Source organism: Armigeres subalbatus, chromosome 2, assembly GCF_024139115.2.
Source record: "Armigeres subalbatus isolate Guangzhou_Male chromosome 2, GZ_Asu_2, whole genome shotgun sequence".
Taxonomy (NCBI): Eukaryota; Metazoa; Arthropoda; class Insecta; order Diptera; family Culicidae; genus Armigeres; species Armigeres subalbatus.
Window position 1 is genome coordinate 42,838,383 of NC_085140.1, and position 27,150 is coordinate 42,865,532.

Genomic DNA, 27,150 nt, shown 5'->3' on the forward strand with positions numbered 1-27,150 from the left:
TCATAATGCAAGAAAATGATCAAGAGAGGCAAATGTTGACATTTTCCTTCGTGCCTTATATGAATCAGATCCATTTTAAGCTCGATTTGGATAACGAGGAGACGTTGGAAAAAATTTTTCACTTAGTTATTCTTATGCCATGCGTAATTTTGTAATATTTGAAGATTTTCAAAAGTTCTTTATCTTCTAATACTTTAGATGAATTTATCTCATCTTCCATCGTTGATGGAATTGAAGAAAATATCATTGAAGACTTAAACCTTGACACAGAAAAAGAATGATGCTGTATATAACTTGTAGAAATCATGAAAACAAATCAAAAGTAATTCAAATAGTGTTGTTATTTAAATTAAAAGAATTTTGCTTTTCGGAAGAATGGAGCATTCTTACATTCCACAATGAATGTCCACATTTTTTGAGAATATATTAATCTCATTTTTGAATAACTTGTACACGTAAAAATGTCATGGGATTGCGATTTCTAATTTGCTAATACCCTTTTTCAAAAGTTATTTTCAATTCTGATTATTTGATTAACATTTAATGCTTTATGATCCTTCAGATCCTAGTACTTTGTCAAACAAATTGTTCTAAATACAAATTGTGAGGCATGAGAGTGAGAACAAAAAAATATCACGGAATGTCATGAAATTAATGTCATTTAACATGATCGCCGCCATAATGTCCATAAATTGCTGAACTTAGTTTTGTACAGCCCCCTTCCTTCTCCTTAAGAAAACGCACGAAATTTCAACTTCCCAACTATGTTTGCTTTGTCACGTTAATCGAACCTATGAAAAAATAATTACGTAATTCATAGACGATCCCCAAAGGGGGGTTGGAAATTGTATATTCATGCTATTTCGACCATACACAGCTAAAACTAAGTGGAAAATCACTTTAAAAGTCCAATTTTATTTTTGACCGCTCGCTTGTATGGGGATCCCCCTACTCGTCCTGACCCCCTCCATCACTCTTCAGCGTTACGTAGTTTGTGAACCACCCTCCGTAAGATTATGGAACTGGTTGAACCTATTAAGCAGCTCGGCTTTGAACTTTTGCTTTAGGAAATGTACAAAAAAAAACCCTAGTCAGTCCGTAAACGAAATGGAAAGTCCGCTTCTACCGATAGACGCCTCTACCCTGGGGTAACATTAAGACCGGGTGGACCAGATCCAAAATTTCGTTTGCTCGCTGCTAATTCCTTAAACTGTACACCGGAGGTCAAATAATTTTTCAACTTTTTCAAACTTTTAACGTAGATGTGAACCATCCGCCTTATACAAGACACTCAAGTTTACTGTTGGGGAGGCTGGCGACAGAGTTATGCGATCTCCAATATTCTGCAAGACGAATATCCCGTTTTTGACATTATATGACTGCCGGTAACGTCACGTTATGTTAGCTTCTCTTCGTGATTACGTCGTACTGTCTGGTTTACCGACAGTAGTTTCTATGATATTTTCGGGATATTTGTTTACGTTGTTAACGGCGACAATTTTTTTTAGATAACACTTCCGCTTCAGTTCTAGCACCAGAAGCTACGATGCTCATCGCTTCTTTGTCTGTTGCCATGGCCGCTCGTTTTTGACATTCAAGCTTGAAAAATAAAGAAAATAACCCCCACGTGGTACATATACATGTGGTTTAGAAGTTAAATAAGTTTATACAAGCACAATTTCGTATACAACATCTCTCCTAATTGTGCCACCAACCTGCATATATTTTGGCTGCTTTACTGGAACCGTATTTTTTCATTCTATAATTTTATTTCTGTTGAATAAAAACCGTTTCAACTTCAATCATTCAAAAGTTTTCTCCTCAATATACTTCAATATGTTGCACATGCACCTATTGTCATCTACAAGACGAGTTCACGTGCTATAGCGATTTTGGTTCCATCTATGATTTTGGTTCCATGTTGATATTTATTTAAGGTGATAGACATAAAAGACGTAACGTTGGGAAGTTGAACTAATTTTTTTTTTCATCGCGCCACATCATTCATGAGTTGTAGCGAACGTTTTACTCATTGACTATGGTACCTGTGCTAATTTGTGAAGGACACTAATCCAACAAAAAAGTTCTGCGTATTGTGCCAAACAACAACACCAACTAGAGTTTCACCGGGATTTTCGATCCCAATTTCCTGTAATAATTACCTACTCGACGTGCGGAGTTTTAATCTTGTTTATATCCTCCGGTATCGACAGCACAATGCATGATTCGGATGCTAACGATACTTTCCAGTGCTTATTAGTGGGCTCGTTTTTCATCATTGCATTGTTTGCCATACTCTCCGCTTCTCGTAAATTTCAGTTGGAATATCGATTGCAACAAGCGAACTCGGTTTCCGTTCATCGTGCCATCTTTCGCGTCCGGTTCATGGAGCACGGTCATGACCGACCACGTTGCATAGCGTTTCATATTTACGCGTTTGTGGTCATCGGTATAACTAGATATTAGTTCAAGGAGATGTACGGATTTATTTTGCATCTGATTGTTGATTTTGATATCAATTATGAAATGACTAGTCTTTGTTTAATTTTGTTCATGTTGTAATAAACAGTTGTCCCTACATGTAAAGTCATATAAGACATTTTTAAAATCATGATACACATCGAAATCGCAGACTTTTAAGTAGGGGGAAAGACGGCTTTGGCAGGTTTTGTTCTATTATTGGCAGGGGGTTTTTGTCGACCGAATTTTATGAAATTTGGCCACAATATTCTTTGATGTGCAAAGAATGTTTAGGCCAAATTTGAGCCTAGTCAGTCATAAAAAACCCCCCTGCCAATAATAAAACAAAACCTGCCAAAGCCGTCATTCCCCCTATTTTAAAGGTTCCTGTCGTCGTTGATGTGAAACCATAATTTTGAACATTTCTCAAATCAATTCTAAACTTGCCCCGACAGTTACGCCAATGGCGGTTGTAGGTACCGGCCAGATCGGACGTCCATCGAAAGCAGGAAACCTTAGACAATTGTGCATTTGCTGGGGTTTCACAATAACTATCGCAGCTATTTTTTCTCCGGCTTATAGAAAGGACCTCCCAGAAACGGGTAAAAGCTCGAAAATGAGAAGCACTAAAACACGCAATCAACCGGACTAAGCTGTTGCGGTGAAGCCACGACCGGCCGACCGACCGACGTCGGAAGGCGTTGCTTTTGAATCAAAGAGAAGGTCGTCTCCGGTCGTATACTTGAGCAGTTGGTTGGTTGCTTGGCATATTCTTTGTCGGCAAGAACAATCACGAAAGACTTTCATTGTCCTCCTCGTTGTTTGGTGTGGTGTGTTGCTTTCAGCTTTCGCATTTTATTGCAAACAAGAAGGGAAAAGAAAGCGACACAGACTTTGCGGAGCCATACCGTCAGCTGGTCCATAAGGGCGAAATAGATGGGGTATTGTGAGATTTTCTTCTTTAGGCAGAGCAAACTGACACCAATTACAGTTGAATCTTTCACTATACGGGTGGTGACAGTTACTAACCGCGGTTTTCCAACTGTCTTGTGATGAAATTCACAAATCGATTGTCGATGTGTCGGTGTCGGCTAAAAGGAGGTCTACCACCGCGTGTTGGAAGCTCGACTGTAATATCGGTTTTCTTATAATTCTGTTGTGTTGAAATTCTTCTCAGCTTTGTCAAGTTTTTGAAAAGTTTCGTACTAGTTTTATTAGAGCAGTTTATTTGTCATTTCAGATTAAATACGAAAGAAGCTCGATAGACAGTATTGCAACATGGAATCCATTGTTTGCTGAATACTGAAATACAAAAAAGTACTAGGGAATAGAATAGGGGTTAGAATAGTTCTTAAAAATGATAGTAGTTCGCGCCTCAGTCAAACGTTAAATAGGCACCTGTAGACAAATTTCGAAAGGGTTCTATGCCGCAACGAATTTTCTCATTAGACATTACATTACCATACCAACTTATTGAGAGTGTTTTCCTATGTATGTTAATACAAAGCACGCATAAGCGTTCAGAGAAGTATACTTTATTCATAAGTTCTTGTATAATATGGGTTGTTATAATAAAACCTATGGATCAATTTTTTTTAATTTGGGTTTAACTATTAAGTTGAATTTTAAGCACAAATTCGTTAAAAGCTAAAAAACGCTCAATGGAAATATATTTTTCTTTAAAATATACCATTACGTTACATTGTAGCTTATTGCAAACGCATGGCTTTCCGATTCGTATGAATGTAGAATTGATGCAACAAACATCCGCATATTCAACTATTCTGCCAATATGTACATTGTGGCGTGCTGGGCGTTATCCAAACAGATACCCACCGCACCAGTAGTGAAATTTCTGTTCCCATCGCTGAGTAATTATTCGCTATGCATATTTTATGAATCTCCTGACAAAGGAATATTACGGGACGTATGTTCATATGTAACCAAAGCTTTTTAGGTATTGGTGAGATACAGCAGCGTTACAGTATAGCTCCAAAATCGACGAGTGCAACCAGTAGTGACCAGTTTTCCGTTGGAGCACCATAACCATGCAGTTAAATATTTGACTGCATAGCAAACTATTCAGCAATGAACAAATTCTCAATTGTTGGGATGTGTGCTCTATGGCTGAATGATGAGAAGATGTCCGTTGTGGTACATATAACGCAAAATGTGATAAAATATGTGATCAACTTTTTTTTTCACCACATAAAGTATCTTCTTCTTCTTCTTATTGGCATTACATCCCCACACTGGGACAGAGCCGCCTTGCAGCTTAGTGTTCATTAAGCACTTCCACAGTTATTAACTGCGAGGTTTCTAAGCCAGGTTACCATTTCTGCATTCGTATATCATGAGGCTAGCACAATGATACTTTTATGCCCAGGGAAGTCGAGACAATTTCCAATCCGAAAATTGCCTAGACTGGCACCGGGAATCGAACCCAGCCACCCTCAGCATGGTCTTGCTTTGTAGCCGCGCGTCTTACCGCACCACATAAAGTATGTCTACGTTAAATTTCGTACACCTTTTCCTCTAATATTTAAGCGATGTGAATTTATCTATCGAAGGCTTTAAAGTTGCTTACGCAGGCGACTTAACACAGTAAACTCAACCTTCTTTTTACGGCACTTTTCCATACGTCACTTCATTTTACGGCCTCCTTAACGGCAGACGACGTAAAAAGAATATTAAAAATTATTGACATCCAAATGTGACCCTATAATTTTTTTTTTTCAAATCTTTATTAACGTGATTGTGGTCCTATAAGGAGGCACTCTTAGAAATCCAATGAACTAAGTAGTTGTTGTGCATCTTCAAAATTTGCCATCAATAATTGTTCCATTTGAGGTCATTTAAGAGTTCCCTGGAGTCTACACGTGCAAGGTCTTGATTTCTACACGCGTAACTAAAGGTCTGTTTTCACTTTAAAAAAATGGTTCATACCCATTCTAGTCCGTAAAATTAAACCGGATTCGCCTTCAGTATCTCTTCAGATATCTCTTTTGAAAAATGGTTCATGCATTATGTTATATATTCAACGAGATTGGATACGCTTCATCAGCTGTTCCTTTCCAGGACATCAAAGAATTCCCTTGGGTGTAGGCCTTGAGGTCTCAAACTGGATACGCCTTCAATATCGATCCGTTTCAGGACATCCAAGAACTTCCTGGAATAATGGCCTTATGGTCCACACGCGCAAACAAAGGGTGGACCACTGTTTTGAAAAAAAAAATCTTGCCCTATTTGATATATTAAATCAGAAAATATAGGCCTCCAATAGCTGTTCTTTTCCAGTTCGTGCAAGAATTCTCTGGAGTATTGGCCTTAAAGTTTTCACGCGTAGCCCAAGGCGTGATATTTTTTTTTTTCAAATGGTTCATGCCCTATTTGATCCATGGAACCAAATTGGATACGCCTTCAACAACAAACTGTTCCTTTCCAGGTCATCCAAGAATTCCTTGGAGTCTACACACGTAACTAAAGGGGGGTTATATCTTTTTAAAAATGTTTTATACCATTTTAATCCGTACAACCAAATTTAATTTGCCTTCAATATAACGTATTGCAATAAAAATTTAGAATCCTAGGATTCAAAGCGCCTCCAATCAATATTTTCCTGGCTAGTGATCAAAGGCAGCTGATGCTAAATTTTCAATGTTTTGTTTATCTATATTTCCATTTTTGACATGTCTATATCTAGGATCAATCAGAAAAATAGTGAGGGTATAAGTGGGGATAATTTAAGTAATTTAACGCGGTTGTTGAATAAAGATCAAGGAAATGGTAGCTCCTGGCTCTTCAAGTTTATACCTAAGCATTAAGCGCATCAAGCGAGTAGAAATAAGCACCGTAGTAAGATAAGTACCTAGATAAATTATTATACCTACGCATAGTATAAATAGTGTAAGCTGCGATCTTTTTCTTCAAGTCGAGTCAAGTACGAGACACTGAAGACGGCCTTACTGTTGAGGTCGAAATACGTATCTGTCAGGATACAATTAAGTGGTGGAATTCAATGGGATTGTTTAAACTCGTCTTATGAAAGGTTAAGTAATTTAGACTTGAACTTCGGACAACGAAGAAAATGGTAAACAAATAAATTGATCAATTGCCAACTTTTGTTTTTTACATGACTGTAGTATTGAACTTATTTTGGGAGATTTTTGGCTTCGCAGAACAAGCATCACAGAATCCAAAACTAAATTCATTCACGTTTTCAAGGTCACAATACCTCCGTAGTTGAAAATTTTGTTTTTATTATTTCAGCTTTGCTGCGTCGCAGCATGCGTGGAATAATGAAAAAACAGTGCGATGCTTTCATATTGAGTGGTGTGCGCTTGTTTTGGATTCCGAAATGCTTGTCCTTAAAGGGAATTGAAAATTATGTTTTAATCTTTTCCCGACGTCTGTCCGACATTCTGGCTACGTGTCCAGCCCACCGCAGTCTTCCGATTTTCGCGGTGTTCCGATGGTTCTCCCAACAGCTTGTCAGTTCGGTACGGCGGCGAACTCTATTCGATCGGAGCGTTTCGCGGAGTTCAAAGTACGTACGATTTCCTTCCCCGAATTTCTCTGCTGGTATCGTTATCGGAGGTCACCAGTGAGCCGAATTCTTCAACCATCTCAATTTCGTCACCACCAATACAAACTCGTGGTGGGTGGCTTACATTGTCCTCTCTTGAGCCTCTTCCTATCATGTACTTCGTCTTCGACGTGTTGATGACTATTCCAATCCGTTTAGCTTCGCTTTTCAGTCTAATGTAGGCTTCCTCCATCTTCTCAAAGTTACGTGCCATAATATCAATGTCGTCGGCGAAACCAAATAACTGGACGGACTTTGTGAAAATCGTACCACTTGTGTCAATCCTAGCTCTTCGTATTACCCCTTCTAAAGCGATGTTAAATAGCAGACACGAAAGACCATCACCTTGCCGTAACCCTCTGCCCTTTTCGAAGAGACTCGAGAATTCCCCTGAAACTCGAACTACGGACATCACCCGATCCATCATCGTATCAGTTTATCCGGAAATCCGTGTTCGTGCATTAGCTGCCATAGCTGATTTCGATCGATTGTATTATATGCGGTTTTGAAGTCGATAAATAGATGATGTGTGGGCACGTTGTATTCGCGGCATTTCTGCAATACCTGACGTACGGCGAACACCTGATCTGTGGTAGAGCGTTCACCCATAAATCCCGCCTGGTACTGCCCCACGAACTCTTTTGCAATTGGTGTTAGTCGGCGGCATACAATTTGGGAGAGTACCTTGTAGGCGGCGTTCAGCAATGTGATTGCGCGGTAGTTGCTACAATTCAGATTATCGCCCTTTTTGTAGATGGGACACACGACACCTTCCATCCACTCCTGCGGTAAAACTTCCTCCTCCCAAATCTTGGTAATTACCTAGTGCAGCGTTCTAGCCAGTGTCTCACCATTGTGTTTAAACAGCTCTCACCTTGGCATGGTATTGATAATTACAGAATTTCCCCATGTGTAAGTCGGCTCACGCCTTTCAAATGAATGGATTTCATGACACTTGATTTTGTTTTTATATATTTTAACGGGCACGGCAAATGCTGGATAAAGCGTACCATTGGTACTTCGCGAATCTGGATGGAATATAATAGAACCGCGGTCCTTAGCCTCTCACTCAGCAACTTCTATCCCTACCTCCTCGTGGCGCTGGCCGGGATACGAGCAACTTTAGGGAAGATCCGGTAATCAACCCCTGACTGGGAAGGGGGATTTGCTCCTCTCTGGAGGTGCAAATCTGGTCGAGCATCTGTCCTCCATGTTAAGAGCGGCTGATCATTCATCGTCCGAGTGCCAGCGAGGGACTCTAAACTAAACTGTGCATATCATGCTGCATCGTGTCAGCATCGAGAAGGCAGCACTTTCAACGCGATGTAGGTAGCGCAACCCTGGTAAGGTTGCAGGAAACAGGAAACACGGTGGCCCAGAACTGGAGAACGTGAATTCCGAGCGGTGGATCCCATAGCGAACGCTTGATTCAAGAACCACATCTACTATAGCGGCGGTGACAGAGCAGAACGAGGAGTTGGCTTCATGTTGATCGGAAAGCACATGAAGTGTGTTATCCGGTGGAAGCCGATAAGCGACCGCATTTGCATGTTGAGAATGAAGAGCAAATTCTTCAACTACTATAGCCTGATCAGCATATATGTCCCAACGAACAATAAGCCTGATGAGGTGAAGAATGAGTACTATGAGAGCCTCGAAAAGGCCTACGGAGAGTGCCCAACACATGATGTAAAGATTGTAATCGGGGATGCAAATGCGCAGATCGGAAGAGAAAGTTTCTTTCGCCCTGTCATTGTACGGAAAGCCTTCATTCCGCTACCAACGATAATGGTCTGCGACTTGTAACCTTTGCTGCTTCTAGAGGGATGGCAATAAGCAGTACCTACTTCGCACGTAAGAATATCCGCAAACACACCTGGCAACATCCGAGTGGAGACACTTGCTCACAGATAGACCACGTGCTGGTCGACGGACGACATTTCTCGGATGTTATAGATGTAAGATCCTTCAGAGGTCCGAACATCGACTCGGATCACTATCTTGTAGTTGCAAAAATTCGGGCGTGACTTTCCAGCGTCACGAATTCACGAAACAACAGAACGATGCGTTTCAATATCCAACGCTTGTCAGTTGAACGAGTTGCTGAACAGTACCACCAGAAGCTGAACGAGCGGATAGGAGATGGCACCGGATCTGGCGTCGTCAACAGATTGTGGAAAAATATCCACGAAGCTGTGGTTACAACAGCGCAGGAAGTGTTAGGCACTGCACTGCGACGCCATTTGCATGTTGATGGACGCCAAGTAAAGCTGCTGGGATAGACGAGATCTCGGTCGAGCTTCTCAAACACGGAAGTGAGCAGCTGCATCAATCAATCCACCACATTATCCAGAAAATATGGTAGGATGAAGAACTGCCTGCCGGCTGGTTGGATGGCATCATGTGCCCAATCTATAAGAAGGGCACAAACTAGAGTGTGCTAATTACAGAGGGGTCACTCTTCTGAACTCGACGTACAAAATCCTATCGCGTATCCGTAGACCGCTTGAGAAGTCCTTCGTCGGCGAATACCAGGCAGGTTTTCGTGAGGGCCGATCAACGACGGATCAAATGTTTAGCCTGCGGATGATCCTTGACATATTCAGGGAGTACAACTTGTAGACTCACCGTCTGTTCGTTGATTTCAAAGTGGCGTACGATTCAGTGAAAAGAAATAAGCTGTGGCAGATAAAGTCCGAACATGGTTTTCCGGCGAAACTGATTAGGCTGATACTTGCAACGCTGGATGGCTTGAAAACAAGTATTCGGATTGCAGACGAAGTGCCAATCTCGTTTGTGACCTTAGACGGATTGAAGCAGGGTGATGCACTCTCGAATTTATTGTTCAACATTGCACTCGAAGGCACTATTAGGAGATCTGGCGTGCAGAGAAACGGCACTATTATCACACGGTCGCATATGCTCCTGGGTTTTGCGGACGATTTAGACCTTATTGGAATCGATCGCAGAGCAGTAGTGGAGGCTTTTGTCCCACTGAAGAGGGAGACAGCGAGGATAGGCTTAACCATTAACTCTACCAAGATAAAGTACATGGTGGCAGGTAGAGATAGGGGAAGACCTAGTGGTGTTGGTGCAGAGGTAGTGCTTGATGGGGATGTGTTTGAAATTGTTGTAGAATTTGTTTACCTTGAAACGCTTGTGACATGTGACAATGACGTTTCCCGTGAAGTGAAAAGACGTATTCCTGCTGCGAATAGGGCCTTTTTGAACCCCCCTCCCCACTATGTCACACGTTTTGTACGAAGCTTCTGAAAATTTTGTATGGGTCGTCACACTTCACTAAACCCCTCTTCCCCCTCTAAGCGTTACGTAATTTGTGGACATTCCACTATACAAAACTCTGATTCTACCAGTGGCCCTTTATGGACATGAAGCATGGAAAGAGGCGGACCGGAGAGCCTTCGGAGTTTTCTAGCGAAAAGTGCTGCATACAGTACTTGGAGGGAAACCAGAAAATGGTGTGTTGCGCAGATGCATGAATCATGAGCTGTATCAAGTATACAAAGATGAAAATATTGTGAATTGTATAAAATACGGCAGACTTCAGTGGGCTGGTCACTTTGTGTGAATGTCGGAAGAAAGAATAGCGAAAACAATATTCATCAGAGAACCAGATAGGGGCCGGTGACTTCGTGGAAGGCCACGAACACGCTGGCTACTCGCGGTTGAATCGGATCTGGGGACCCTGAACGATTGGGGAAACTAGAGGAACATCGCCCAAGACCGATGATTATGGAGCTCTACAATATGCCAGGCATAGGTGTATCAACGCTATAGCCAACCAGGTATCCAGGTAGGTATCTATAAAAAATGTTTTGGAAATTCCAGTTTGCCCTTATACCTCGTTCGGTTGGAATGGTCATTTGACCGAATAGGTCATGTGGCCGAAAATGCCATAACGTAATAGTCGTTTGACAGAAAGGGCAATTTGGCTAAAAATTTCATTTGGCCGAACTGAATAATGCCAAAAATATCGACCTGTTCTGCCGAATAACATTTTTGCTAAATAGCTTCTGCGAGCTGACATTATTACCAGAGGTCTGTCTTAGCATATGAACGCCATTTGACAGTGACAATTTAAACAGTTATAATATCTACATATTTTGTCGTTGTTTTTGTTTTCATTGAAAAATTGGGTTGGATTTTTTTTTTTGTTTTAATACAGAATCTAGGGGGAAGAGGTGTACCAAAAAGTTACCCTATTTATAGGGAATTTATGACGAAATGCTACGATGGGGGAGGGGTAGGGGTTTTAAAAATGGGCAAACATATGCTACATCATTTATGAACGTTCTTTCAATAGGCCGAAGATGATTTGGCTGAAAATGTTATTCTTTTCCGGCTGAACTGGTAAATACCGTTTGACCGAACAGGTCATTTGACCGAAAATGTCGTTTGGCTGAAAATGTAATTTGGTCGAAATGGGCATACGGCCGTAATTTACTCTCATACAGTAGTACAGGCTTGTACCACCTACGATTTTGTGCGTATTGCTCAATGCTAATGCTAATGCTAACATTTTTTTTCTCAATTTTATGGTTTCGAGATTTGAATAAAAATAATTTTAAAGATGATAATATTATATTCGAACACACAAATTTCGCAGAACACCAGCCCTTCTGAGGGTTAATGCAGCTACTGCAGCAAACTGAAAATTTGTTTGGGGATGGGAGAGTTTTTTTTTAATTTCAAACAAAAAACGAAGCTAACGGAGCGATACACCGAGAGGAACATGTACGAATAAAGCACTAGAAGGAGCAACAACATTGTGAATAAATAACAGGTAAAATTTGCCGTGTTGTTAGAAGCGGTGACGGTGGAATGGAAAGTACATGCAAACTTTCCCAAACGGAAACTGTTGATGGAGCTTGTTGGAGCGTTGCTTTTTAATTCATTTTCCATGCACCGGAGTGATCATTGTCGCCAGCAGCAGCGGCTGAAACGCTGAAACGGGCGAACGAGCATGCACACCAGGTGAACCATGTTGGCACACAAATCACGTCAAAAGCATTGCTTTTGTCGACTAAAAGGTAAAACGCCCCATAGAGAAGGCGGAATTTTCCATATCAAGTTGAAAATGAGCTAATGAAGGAATTAAACATTTGAGAACATCCTATAAATCATACAAAAGCAGAACAATTAGGAAAAAGTTTTGCAAAACAATCCAAATTGTTTACAATTTGTGAAAAAGTTATTGACTAATTTTCTATAAAATATATGACAATTTTCAATCGAACAATAAAAATGAAAAAAAAAGTGAAAACTGTTAGATTATTAAACGATTTAAAGAGGCTTAAATTAAATGAGAAAAAATGAAAACTATACATTTTCATCATAAAAAACTTCTTTTTATAATGCACTCATACAGTAAGTAACATCTTTTCAATTTTCTTATTTTTTGAATGAAAAACTTATAGTTTTCTTTTATATTTGTATTGAACTTTGTTTTACAGAATAATTTCATTGTATAAGTTTCTATTGCAGTTCAGAAAAGTTAGTTTCATCCTATAGTTACAGCTGAGGAAAGCTTTAAAATTGCAATTCTCCATTGAAAAATCAATAAATTTTTAATAGATAGATTGTTATGCTGCCCTTTTTCATAGTTACCACATGGCAACTGCCTCATATTGATTAGAATTAATAGGTTTTCAGGATTTAGAGACTACCAGAGCTACTACTCTGACTGCTCAGTAGGAATTTCCGAACCGATCGACCACTCGATGAATGGGATGACACAAAGAAAAACTAAACTAAAGGAAACTGGGCTACGAACAATAGACGGTCAAAGCTACTTACCCGTAGGCTGCCTGTATTGCGTCGATCTCCGGACAGGGGCATCATTCCGATTCCGCTAGCGATTGGGACCACGGTGCCGCCACCGGTTCGTATCCCCTGGCCCAGTGTGGCTCTGTTATTGAAGTGGTGTGATGTTGTTGTTGTTTGTTGTTTGTGTCGGTAATTAGGAATGGTTGTGTGGTTCAAAGTGATTCGAATTGACCCCAAGTTGTGGACGTCGTCAGGGTTGTTGTTTGTTCGATCCGCATGTTGAAGTTGTACATCCATCAGTAGCATAGACCACATACATTATAAAGCCCCCAAATCGACGCCATGGAGTTTACCCGCATGTGTGTTCAGTGGTGTTTTGTTGGTTGGGCGAGGAGATCAGCGGTCGGGCGGTCGTGCAAGAGGTTTGTACATATTTTTTTGATTCGTTTGAAATGAGAGAAAAAGCAGACATGGAAAAAACGTACATCAATCAAAAAATATATATCGAAAAAAGGTATGGAAATTAAAAACTAGAGAAACGGAACGAATGGACTGAAATGCGGAAATGCAAGAAGAATGGAGTAAACTAACGTGATACGTGGCGAGAGCGAGTGAGTGGGTGTGTAAATATTGTGTCGTTTTATTTGGGGAACTCTTTTTATTTGCATTTGGCATAGAAAAAAGGGAGGCACGAGACAACGAACGAGCGAGCGAGTTTAGAGAATTAGGGAAATACAGGAGGCAAGCGGTTGCATCAATTGATTGTATATCAATTGTTTATCGAATTCATGCTGTGCTATGCTGGTACCTAAATATAAATAAAAAAAAGTTTTGAATGAGTTGTATGAAGATGATTGTGTTGAATGCTCAATGTTGGACAAATTTGAAATAAATTGATTTTAAATGTTAATGGCCATTGATTGAAAAAAACATTTCTGATGTTGGGCACAAGTGATGTATTTCTTGCGGAGAATGTTCTAAGATGATTTAAAATCTTACGCAGAAATGTTCTTCGAGTATGTTTCTCATTTTTTTAAGGTCCACATTGTATCTAATGGGCATCTATCAATTTTGCTGAAAAAAACCTTCTGAGACAGGAAAAGTTGACTATTTTTTAAGCTAAATAGATATAGATGAAAATACCTCAACTGTGACGAATAAATTTATTTCAAAACCACATTAGCAAAGAAACGAAACTATTAACTTTCAAATTCGAAGTTTCATCATTACTTCACATGAATGATACTTAAACAAAGAGCATCTGCAAGGCGGTAGAAGTTGTGAAAGAATTCAAGATTGCTTTCCTTCACGTGCAGTTAGATTGGAAAAAGTACTTAATCTGGATAGATAAATTCTTCCGATAGGTTAAGATGGGAGTGTTGGCGTTGTACTTCTTTCCTCCTTATGCCAATGAATGCTCGAGGGTGTATTTTCTCTAGGGAAAGTCGTAAATAGCACGACCCTTCAAATTTAATAATTGTAAGCTTGTACAAGTCGTTACTATAACAGTAAAATGTAAGGTACACCTTCAGAAAACAGCATTTGATGAGGTAACATTTCCATACTATGGAACATTGCTGTCCCTTAACTAATTTGGTATCAGGTCAAATAAAAAAGATCTTATTTTTACGATGCCAATTCGTGGTTAATTTAATAATCATGAAGGCGAATCGATTATATAAGCATTCATGTCACCGATCAATCGATGCTATCGAGAACCAAAAGTAATTTAAAAAATTACCCACTCCATCTACCGGCTAAATTTCATTACCCAAAACGATGCCATTCAACTATTTGATGTACAGACAAAAGACCATCTTCAGTGACTGACCGACTGGTTCTCAAGGACGACGATGACGACGACCGGTCGAGGACGATGGCGACTAAAAGTCAAACTCAACCACCCGCGTCAAATAAGCAAAATTCATTTAGTGAGCTGGAAATTCGATGTCGACAAACTTTGAGCGTGGCATGTACTTGGGGTGGAGCTTTTCGCTATTTTGAGTTTTACCCTCTTGCGGCGTATTTTTTTTGGGGCTTTTGCTTGACGATAACGTAGATTGCGAACTATGGAGTGCCGTTTTTCTCACCCTCATAATCACCATCGCCGTCGCGGCATCGTTATCGTTGTCGTTGGTCGTGTCATCTATAGCAATAGCAAACGATGGCGATGATGTGGACTATGTTGTTCATCATCGTTATGTTCTGTATACAGGAAGGGAGGAGGGATACCGTCTTTTCTGCCGGTTACTGTGACAGCATCGGAAAGGGTCGTTGTTTGCTATCATGATTTGCGGAATTTTCACCTGGAAAGTTAATTGTATTTGGATGATAAACTTTTTCAAGTGTCGGATCCTGGTCGTTGATTTAACACCATAATAATTAGAATACTCTGCCTAGACAGATTAGACGCCCACATTTATAAACCTTTGCTTTTAATGAGTAAATCAAATTTATGTTTGCACCAAATCATCGTAACATCATAGCAGTGAAAAATTGACCAATAATAGTTCGTCATTTCCAATTTGAAAGACCGCACCCACTGCTTCATATATTTCCCTCCATCATTTGATTTAGTCTAATTTCAATTCGCACAAATCGCATTATAGACCGATGATGACTACTCAATGCGCAAAATGTTTCATCCATTCCGAGAATATAATATGCACGCACATATGGACTTCGTCCACCATAGCTTCGGCGAATTCCAATCCAATTCAATAGCTTTACAACTCGAACAGAAAAGTTTTTGAGAACTACACATCATTATATTTAATTTTGTTGTCTCATACTATTTAGTGGAGTGTATCTACAAAAAACCATAACCATAGTCGTCGTAATCAACATATTTTTTTCTAATTTAGGTGCATGCCTTGGAAGGAGGTTTAATTCATAAAAATAAAAAAAAATATTTAGTGAAAAAATGAGAAATTTTTATTAGGGTTTGGCATATGAATGGTATTTTTATATGGATTATAAATTCATTGATTGATTCGTTCACGATCTACCCAACATTCACTCAAAACACGACATAACAAAAAATATACAAACACATGAAGCTTATAGCTCTTTTTTTGAAGCTTATAAGGGTCTGTTCACAAATTACGTAACGAAAAAGTTTTTAACCCCCTTCCTCCCCCACGTAACAAAAAATAATTTTTTTTGTACCTCCTCCCTCCTCCATAAAACGCGTAGGTTTAGGATAATAACAGGTATTCTCAACACATGATCAAAAACCAGGGATTGAAATATTATTCTATTCCATTCCAATCAGACTATTATACAATGTAGCTAATTGAAGTTCGACAGAAATTCCATTTCAGAAAAACACCAAAGCCCATTAGTCTGTCGCCAAAGCTGGTTTCTTATGGAATTCAATGATGCTACCAAATCCTGAAAGTTGCACCAGAAAATGTATAATCAGTTTTCAGCTCACATATATCTAAAATACGAAATTTTTATTTCCCCGTTCTGAAGTCCTGTAAACCTTTTGAAAACACATAAGAACAAAATCCGTCAACAAGCTTTCCGAGGTGTAAGGCCACTTGCAAATAGCTCGTGTACTGCCGTTCTAGGAATGCTTGTACTTAATTGGAAATGACCATTAAGTACTTTGTGGTTTGAGCGTACATGATTTTGGAAAGCAAATTCCTGCTAAAACAAGTATTTCATGGGAAATCACGGAATGTATTTGAAAAAGCTTAGCCAATGATATAAGGTCCAGAATTAAGAAAATGGCATTTGAGTCCTCAATTTGCATTGCTAGCGTCCTACTTGAGGGAAATTTGAAATACAGGGCTGTTAAAAAACTAATTTTTATTGAAATCAGTCTGGTTTTTGTTCGGAAATAGGATTTGAGACAATAAGTCACTATTACAATATTTTAACGGGTCAGTCCTGGTATTTGCTTGATTTTTATTTTGACTAATACAATCAGCATATATCTCATAATGCCTATTTATTTTTTATTTTTCACGTCGTTAGAATGGTTGGCCCCTTCTCAAAATTGAAACTATCTAAGTTGCCTCTATTACCTTTGACTTGGTTTGGAATTCCTAATCAGAAAACAAAATTCCAATAAGTGTTGTCCCATAAAATAACATAATTTGCAGAAATGGTGAATATTCATCGCGAGACCCAGGAATTCAGCAAACATATGGCAAACAGACTTGACGTTATTTTCAATAATTTTTCGAGCACAGTTCGGTATCTTTAGGGATTTTTGAAACATATATAGGGGAACTGTTCTGTTTTACAGCTCACTGACCATATTCATCTCATCTCGAAACAAAGAAATACGGTACCAATTTCGTTGCTTCTTTCTGTTAACATGCGTGCTCACTGCTGAAAAAATCACATAAATAAGAAACAAGTCAAATTTCTTCTCATTGCTTTGTTTTTCGTGGGATGAATATCGGAGCTATGAGATGAAGTCCAGGAGCAGTAACCCTATCAAAATAGACAACTTTTGAGACAAAAAGTAAAAATCTACTGAGGCTAATATGAGACAATTATGTGTGGAAGGGATTCATCGTCTTGATTAAGACATATTAGCTTTCATATAAAATAAATTCACATTAAAAGAAACATGAAAAAAAATTCACCGTATGCGCAACATTTGATAGCACCCACCCCCTCCCTTATATTTAGTGTAAGAAAATATAACGCAAGCTGTGCCTTCCTCCTCTCCCCAGACGCGTTACGTAATTTGTGAACAGACCCTAACTCTTTTTTCGATCTGGAAAAAGTGGTCCAATTTTAGCCTCGCTTTACTAAGTTAGATTTTCTGAGAGAACCATAGTTGCACGAAACAAGAAGGCTAGTGTTGCTTTTGCGAGTTTGCGAAATATTTGGAGATCCATTCAGGTAATCAAATTATCAACTTTTGGATATTCAACTCTAACGCCAACGAGACTTGGTGTGTCGAGATCACACAGAACCTGTAAGTATTAATCAGTCGATGTCTATGTTTATTATTCGAGTGTGGTAGCCCCAAAAATGGATCTTGAATTCAGGCCTCATCACCGATGCAACAGAATTTTGAGAGCGTAGATTGAGGTGGGTTGCATACACATTACGAAACAGCGGATATGAAATCTGTATGCAAGCATTGCACTAGAATTCGATAGAACATCGCAACAGAGTTGGACCGAGGGGCTCGTGGAGACGAAGCCTCATCAAAGAAAAAATTGTAAGCGCCAAAAATCTCACTTGTTCCCAGGTCAAGGCTAAAGCGAGCATCCGCCCAAGTTGGGATTTTTTTTTCGTTGCCTTATCTGGACCAATATTTGAAAAGGATGTAACAATCAATATGTATTCTTTCCAGTTATGTATGTAAACGAGGAACCGGAAAGAATAAATTTTGGCTATTGCGCCCTCGTTTTACTCAAAAATAGATGGGCAGAGTGGTTAGAGTGCCTAAGTGAGATTGTGCGACAGAGAAATTAATTCATGAACGCATAAAAGTGCCAACGGCATTTTTAATCTCGTGACAAACCTATGGTGCCAGGCCTGTTACACCACCATCGATCGTTTTCAACTCCGTTTGGAGGCATTTTCCATTTTCCAGCATTTTCCGAGGATCACATTATTGAGTGGTCGATCATGCCCAATTCAAACATAGCTCCGGCCGTAAACCGGAAACCACAGTAGGAAACTATGGCGTGCAAGGCGCGCTCTATTACCAGTAAACTGGCTCGGACAAGAACACAGAACTCCCCGCAGGCATGATGACGTGAAGAAGAACGTCAACCATTTTGATAGTTTTTTTCTCAGTTTCTCAGTCTCAGTGAATTTTTAATGAACTTTTTACACAGATCAATAGACTTGTGCAGGGGTTCATCAATTTCACTCACCCAATGGATTTTAACATTTGAGCGGAGTATTCACTTGAACAAAAGTCAATTTTGCGTTAATTATACGACCCGCTCGATTGTACAGACCAAGATGAATACACTACTAGGTGCTGCAATCTGCCAAGTTTATGGAAAAAGGGGGGGGGGTATGAAAAATTCATTTTCAGTGCAAAACGACAACAAACCCGCTGGCTCTCCCATACTAAAATCCAAGATGGCTGAATCGTGAATTTGGCAGATTGGAACACCTAATGGTGTATTCTTCTTGGTACAGACTAGTGCAGAATGAACCTCTTTGCTGAATTGTCAAAATCTTTCGGGTGAGTGAATTTTCATTCATTCGATGAACACCTTGCACAGGTCTATGCAGGAATGATGTGTTTCTCATACGTACGAATGGTACCGAAATGATCTTTTTACATATTGGTTCATTTCATACGAATTCTACAGACATGTGCAGGGGTTCAATTCACTCATCTAATGAATTTTGACATTTGAGCTATTCACTCGAACAAACGTTCATTTTGAGTCCAATTTCTACGTCAGAATTTCTTGGGGGATTTTATTTTGCATTGGTTTATTCGGCTATTCGAAGATAGCTGATCAAAAATGATCAGAAAAAATCATTTTAAGTCGGATATTGTGCAACTCTTCAGGGAATACTTATTAGCACATATTAGTTGAATAAGTTTTCGCGCAAAGCTGGTTTATTCATCCCCCTCAACTAGGCTAAATCCCCCTCAACTAGGCTAAATGCCTGCACCTTGATCTTCACGCTTCCCTTCAAATCCGCAACATTTGCGCTTTAATTCTTCTACACTTGCTGCTTCTTAAAATGCTTATTTTTTTCAAGACCTTCCCTGTTTTCTGGATCTTGCACTTCATAATCGCCACGCCATTACCGGTTTCGCGTAATGGAACGTACACACGGTCAAGCAGTTTGACCAACATTGACTCCACCTCTTGTTTATTCCAACATCCATCAAGTTTTACCAACAGCGGCACGAACAATCAATTTATTCGACCAACAATATCACACACGAACGACGCAACTTCACTACAAATGCTCAAACATGTTCGGCGAACCTTGACTCCACCCCCGACAACTCAAACCAAAATCAAACCGTTTTAATTTTTTCCAATCGAGCCGCCAACTGTCAAATGGTTGTTCGAACAACTTCACACACGTTCCAACAAAGCAGCAACCGAAGCGTTTTCTTGGGGGTGGAGTCAATGTTCGTCAAACTGCTTGACTGGTGTGTACGTTGCATAATAGCATGATGCCAGATCTGGCCTAAACAGTATGTCGCTTTCAGTGAACCAGAGGAAGGGCAGCAGGAGCTTCTGGATACATTCGTCTTTATATATTTGACCGTTAATGGTAACGGTCGTTATGAACGGCTTGTTGGATATGCCGCACTGACAGACTGCTTGTCTCACCAAGTACTTCTTGGCGAATTGGTCGACTTTCTTCTTCCGGAACTTCTGGTCGGTAATCTGCTTAGCGTCCGCTTCAATGTACGTCTCATCGTCCATTACAATACACTTCGACTTCACGAACCACTGCACTCGCTGCACAGCGCGAGATGTGCTTTCCTTTCCTCGAACACACAAAGTTCAATCTGCTTATTGTGTACTAGACGAACCAGACAGAAAAATTGTCCTTCTTGGCCACGTCCCGAATCGAATGCTCGAATTGCGCTTGAAGTAATCCTTCTGTCGCGGGATCCATCGCCTTCATCTTTTGCCTTTCTCGTACAACAAAGTTGTACCGAAAGGCTATAAAATTGCTTCAAAAAAGAACTTTTGATAGAAGGCCTGGAGACCCATAGTGTTATATACCGATCGACTCAGCTCGACGAACTGAGGTGATGTCTGTATGTTAGGGTGGCTCAAAAAACACTTTTTCAAATTTTTTGATGGGCCGCCCTTTTATTCGGTTCTATTTGATGCCCTGATGCTCTGGACAAAATTTCAGCCAAATCGGTCAACGTTTGGGCGGTGCTAAACTCGTTGGAAGTTTATATGGAAAAATGTATGCAGAAACATCCCAAAACAGTGATTTGCAGTTGGACGGCACAATTTACGATCAAGAACCATAATACTCATTCAGTTCTTGTAAAATAAAATACAGAATGTTATGCTGAAAACCGCGAGAAGATTAGAGTTTATTAGGCAAAGATATTAGCATTTTACTGGAGTGTTGTAGGGATGAATTTATTTCTTTTCAAAGGTAAAAGAAACGAAATTTAATCAAACCCCACTTCACAGAAATGCTAATAACTTAGCTGGGCAAACTCTATTCTTCTCGCGGTTTTCAGCATACCATTCTGTATTAAATTCTCCATGATCTGAATGAGTTTCATAGTTCTCTATCGTAAGTTGTGCCGTCCGACTGCAATTCACTGTTTTTGGATGTTTCTGCATACATTTTTGCATATAAACTTCCAACAAATTTAGCACCGCCCAAACGTTGACCGATTTGGCTGAAATTTTGTCCAGAGCATCAGGGCATCAAATAGAAACGAATAAGAGAGCGGCCCATCAAAAAAATTGAAAAAAGTTTTTCCCATACTAATTTGAGCCACCCTACTGTATGTGTGTATGTATGTATGTGTGTGTGTGTGTGTATGTGTGTATGTGTACACATTTTGTAGACACTTTTTTGGAACTTAGCCGATTTACTCGCAACAAGTTGCATTCGACGGGGGATGGGGTCCCATTGTTTGCTATTGAAAATTGGCTCGATCTACCATTGCATTTCGGAATTATTGAAAAATCATTGTTTTTTCCCAAGGGTCCCCCTTGGAAAAAAAATTCAAAACCGATTTTTTTTTTCGAGAATGGTGGCAATGCATTTTAACTAATGCAAAAACATGTAAAACGATCGAAAAAATGTGATCTATTCTCCTAAAGAGCTTTTTTGACCTTTTTAATGTGATTTTTTCAATATATTTTTAATGCACGAGAAAGGCATCATCACTGCTAGGTGGATTAATCTGGGTTTTATTCCTTTGTCAGCTTGTAGCTGGCTCGTCTGGATCTTCTTGAACGATTTTATCACACGGGACACGGTCAATAGTTCAATTCCAAACTGTTTCCCGCGTCCATATGTTTTTTGTCAAAGCATTTCTTGCTTAAAAACTATCTCGAAAACGAACTTGACGAAAATAATGCACATGCAAACATTATACTCTAAACTAGTTTTTACCCAGGCATTAACAGGTTATACACAAAAATAAGGTTACATTTAGAGGTGTGCCCCGCCACCGACATTTTTGAATCGACGTGTCGCTGTCACCGCTGATCTACAATTTCTCACGTCGCACAGTGGCGCACGCTAAATTTATTTTGAGGTTTCAATTGTTATTCAACATATACTATGCTACTCGGGTATTTCTGGTGGCGCAAGCAAGCCTCAAGGTCTGAAGCATTAACAGCGTCCACATTCTAACATTAAAACTGTCACTTTCCTGCTTTAAAGCAGCCAGGAGCAAATTACCATACTAACCAAAATAATAGGTTTCAATACATGATACGAGATCGTTCCGAATCTTTCCTAAAGAAAGTTTTATCAAATTTAGTTTCCATACAAATTTGTTCGGGAGATGCTTTACAGCATTAATTTCAACAAGCCACCAAAAATTAAATTTATAAGCTACAATCATCAAATTTTGGAATCAGTTCATTTAATATTTGTATGAAATTAAAAAAATACAAACTTCGCAAAACGAACAAAATTTTTTTTGATGGTTTGTCCGAGTTTCCGCCACTGTGCGCTTGTTGAAACTTTAAGGTTTTTCTAATAACGATTTTTTTTCAACACTGGATTTGTAAATAAAAAAAATCCAGAGGAAATTTCAAAGAATTTCTGAAGATTCTCGGCAAATATCATCGAAGAAGTTCTAAAGAATTTTCCGAGAAAGTTTCAAAGTATTTGCTGAGGAAATTTTAAAAAACATGTCGATGAAATCCCAAAGCATTTGCCGAGGAAACGCATTTGCCCAAAGAAATCTCCCGAGTCAATTCTAAAGAACTTGCAGAATTTTGCTTGTGGATTCGGCTAAAGAAATTTTGAAAAATTTGTGGAGAAATCTCAAAGAATGTACCGTGGAAATTGAGAAGATTTTGCCGAAGAAATTATGAATAATGTGCCGAGGAACAAAAAGAAAATATCGAATTGTATAACGAAACCACCACAAAAAAGCCAAAACTATTACCATACGACACCTAGAACGCCATGTAAATTAGGACAAAACGATTGACCAATTTTTCCCTTGAAAAAGACCACTTCCAACGGTCGAAAAGCCGGACAGAGTGAAACGCTAATCGTTTAATGGTTTTATAAAACTGAAATAGCCGAAATCGCAACATAAAAAATTATTTCTAGTTGTCTCCAATACCATACCAAATTTCTCGATTAGATTCGATTCGGTTCCAAGTCTTTACCAAAGAAAATTTCGAAGAATTTCCTGAAAAAATGATGTATTTTTCAAGGAAGTTGTGTAGAATAAATTAAGAAAAATTTGCCGAGAAAATTCCGAAGATTTTACCAAGGTACTGCTGAATAAGTTTCCGAAGGTTCAATAAGTTCTGAATAAGTACAAAAAAAAAAGATATTTTTTTAAATTTCAACGTCGACGCTGGTTCACGCCGCCGCCGGCTAAAATGATTACCGGTGTGACGCCGAAAACGCGGCTGGCGCCAAGCAAAACACGGGATTTTTCGTAATATTGCCAAAATGAATCTTTTAATGGTTTTATATTCGTAGATTAAAGCAAATTAGCTCACACGCTCACACGTGATACGTGCTTGACATACTCTGCCCATGATTTCAATGTTGACGAAACAACTGTTTGAAATTTCTGCTAATTTGACTTATTACACATTTACTGGGGTAATTCAATCGCACATCAATAAGTTGCATGTTTCAAACCTCATGTAAGTATTTACGGATTGAAATTTATTGAATTTGCGATGTTTGTCCTTGAATCATCCCAAATTCATGCAAAAGTGCAATGGTTGTTACGTCAACTATGTAATCATGGGCAGTACTTGTCTCAACTGTTTTTTTTAACAGCATTTGTTTAGGAATAAGTTTCTTCCCGGGCAGAAGCCATGAACAGAATAACAAAACATGATATGGATTTGATTGATATAAGAGATAAAAGAACAGGCAGCAATATCAAAAATTTGCACCAAAATATCATTTAAATATCAAGATATGCTATGGATAAGAACAAACTAATGGCACATTATATTGATTACTTCTTACAAATAGCATAACTTGATCTCCTTATGATATTTCAGTGCAAAATATTGATATTGCCGTCTGATCTTTTATCTCTTATATCAATCATGTCCATATCTCATTATGCTATCTAATCAACATTTGATATTATTTAGCTATTTTCGTCTACTCGGGTTCTGTAGCATTTCCACGATTTTGTTCGTTTATTTTATCATTCAATTATAAACCAAAATCGTTGACACAATAAATAGTTTTTTTTTTGTAGTTGTAGTGTTCAATAAAACACGAGACATTTTGCAGGCCTTCCAATTATTTCTCTAACATCTGAATCTCAAAACTAGATTACGTCTCATAGAAAATGACCTTGTTGAATTATTCTGCAGCAGAGAGATTTTTTTTGCAAATCGCTGTGAAAAGTGGGAAGTACAAAGATAGAAGTGAGCAGCATCTCACTCCTTATTTCTCATTTCACAAAAAGTAAAAAGTTCCACATTTTTATTTCTCACTTCTCTCTTTACATTTCTCGTTTCTCCCCTTTCTCGTTCATCAAACGTCATTCACGATTGTATCACATGTTCGTCCAAATGACCCTGTATGCTAAATGAGCATTAGAGTGATTCAAATTTTGACTTTTTTGCTCCCCCCGATGGCATTTGTCATTTTAATAAACGTCCTAAATTTTTAGCTAATTTGGATGTAATTTGACTGAGCACAAGCAGTTTGAAGCTTGTATGAAAATTACTATGAAAACAGTAACTTTTGTGAAAAACCGTTCCCCATCAATGCCCATTAAGCTCTAAAAATGTATGAATACGTTAGCAACATAGAAAATTGAACAAGGGAAGATAACGTCGTTGTTGCTAAACGATTTGATGCTGGCAACAAAAGTTATTAGGGAAATACTGAATTGTGGGAAATTCAATTTAACACGTAAAAGAATAACATCAATATCAATAATGAGCATTTCTGTTTTCTCTATATTTTTGCTCACAAAAGTTAGATTGCTTCGCAACAACAACTGACTTTCAGCTTAGGACCTATTCTATGATGGCGATGCATTAAATATATTCAAATATATTCTGGGCTGCTTCACGGAACGATCCTTTACATAAGTGGCAATTCTCATAGTAATTTTCATATAACCTTCAAATGGCACGTGCACAACCAAATTACATCCAAATCAGCTAAAAATTTGGGAGGACTATTAAAATAGCAAGAACAATCGTTTAAGGATAGGGGAGCGAAAAAGTCAAAATTTGAATCACTCTAATGAGCATTTTAGCCCAACTGCATTTCCTGCCAAACGACAATTTTAAACTATAAAAAAAAAACATGAAAAATTAGTAGAATGCAAAATAAAAAGAAGAAAAAAAACCTAGAAACATGTTTAAGAGGTCAATGAATCTGAGAAAAAAAATTCTTAGGTTATTGTTTTCCTGAAAGCGCTTATATATATTTACTTTTCTTGCTTAAAACAATTGATAATAAATCTATGCGTAAACATACGCTTCGCTTAGGTTTTGGCGCTTTTGGGATTTTTCGGCGAATGATGCGATTCTGCGTGAAAAACACTAGCACGATACTCTTCCTGTAGAATGATTGTAGAATGAATGATGATTAAATTTTGTCAAATTGTACTTAACTTTGGTAATATGACTTAACTGTGGTTTATGAATTTTATGCTCCTGTTGGATAGTTCCACCCCTTATTTTCTGATAACAAAGATAAAAAAGGAGTGAGATGGAAAAGCATTTTTTCGTCATTTGATAAACTCCTTGCACAGGTCTATTCATGCATTGTAAGGATCTACAAGAAAGGGCACCCTAGATTGTTCTCATTATCGAGATTTAACACTCCTGAATACTATTTACAGGGTAATCTCCCGAATTCTATTTATCAGAAAGCGCCAATTTGCGTAGACCTTTGTCGGCGAATATAAAAGCGTTTTTCGAGAGGGACGATCAACAACGGACCATATGTTTACTTTGCGATAAATTCCGGGAAGACAATTTGCGGACTTATAATCTGTTTGTGGATTTTAAAGCAGCATACGGCTCAGTGAAACGGAACGAACTGTGGCATATAATGCTAGAACAAGCTTATTATGCTGATTCGTGCGACGCTGGATGCATCCAAAGAGGGAGGAATCCGATTCGTTCATGACGTTCGATGGGTTAAAGCAGAACTATGCTCTCTCTAATCTGCTATTCAACGTAGTTCTGGAAGGGGCAATACGAAGATCTGGTGTGCAGAGAAACGGAATCATCACATCAGCAAATCACATTGCTGAACGCCGCCTACAAGGTACTCTCCCAAATTTTATGCCGTCGACTAACACCAATTGCAAGAGAGTTCGTGGGGCAGTACCAGGCGGGATTTATGGGTGAACGCTCTACCACAGACCAGGTGTTCGCCATACGTCAGGTATTGTAGAAATGCCGCGAATACAACGTGCCCACACATCATCTATTTATCGACTTCAAAGCCGCATATGATACAATCGATCGGGACCAGCTATGGCAGCTAATGCACGAAAACGGATTTCCGGATATACTGATACGGTTGATCAAGGCGACGATGGATCGGGTGATGTACGTAGTTCGAGTTTCAGGGGCATTCTCGAGTCCCTTCGAAACCCGTAGAGGGTTACGGCAAGGTGATGGTCTTTCGTGTCTGCTATTCAACATCGCTTTGGAGGGAGTAATACGAAGGGCAGGGATTGACACGAGTGGTACGATTCTCACGAAGTCCGTCCAGTTATTTGGTTTCGCCGACGACATTGATATCATGGCACGGTACTTTGAGAGGATGGAGGAAGCCTACATCAGACTGAAAAGCGAAGCTAAACGGATTGGACTAGTCATCAACACGTCGAAGACGAAGTACATGATAGGAAGAGGCTCAAGAGAGTTCAATGTGAGCCACCCACCACGAGTTTCTATCGGTGGTGACGAAATCGAGGTGGTTGAAGAATTCGTGTACTTGGGCTCACTGGTGACCGCCGATAACGATACCAGCAGAGAAATTCGGAGACGCATAGTGGCTGGAAATCGTACGTACTTTGGACTCCGCAAGATCGAATAGAGTTCGCCGCCGTACCAAACTGACTATCTACAAAACGCTTATAAGACCGGTAGTTCTCTACGGACACGAGACCTGGACGATGCTCGTGGAGGACCAACGCGCACTGGGAGTTTTCGAAAGGAAAGTGT

At 39.2% G+C, this 27,150-nt stretch overlaps 1 protein-coding gene across 5 annotated transcripts in view; it reads right to left on the reverse strand.

Moving 5' to 3' along the window:
* The window catches only part of LOC134218493 (kazrin), a 410,880-nt gene that overhangs the window by 89,747 nt on the left and 293,983 nt on the right, over positions 1-27,150 (reverse strand). For 4 of the 5 annotated variants that reach the window (XM_062697575.1, XM_062697576.1, XM_062697573.1 and 1 more), the window contains one exon: positions 12,863-12,974. The exons of the other annotated variant lie outside the window; for it this stretch is intronic. In XM_062697575.1, coding sequence (XP_062553559.1) covers positions 12,863-12,974 — 112 coding nt within the window. The remainder of the gene's footprint in view (positions 1-12,862; positions 12,975-27,150) is intronic. 5 annotated transcript variants of the gene reach the window in all.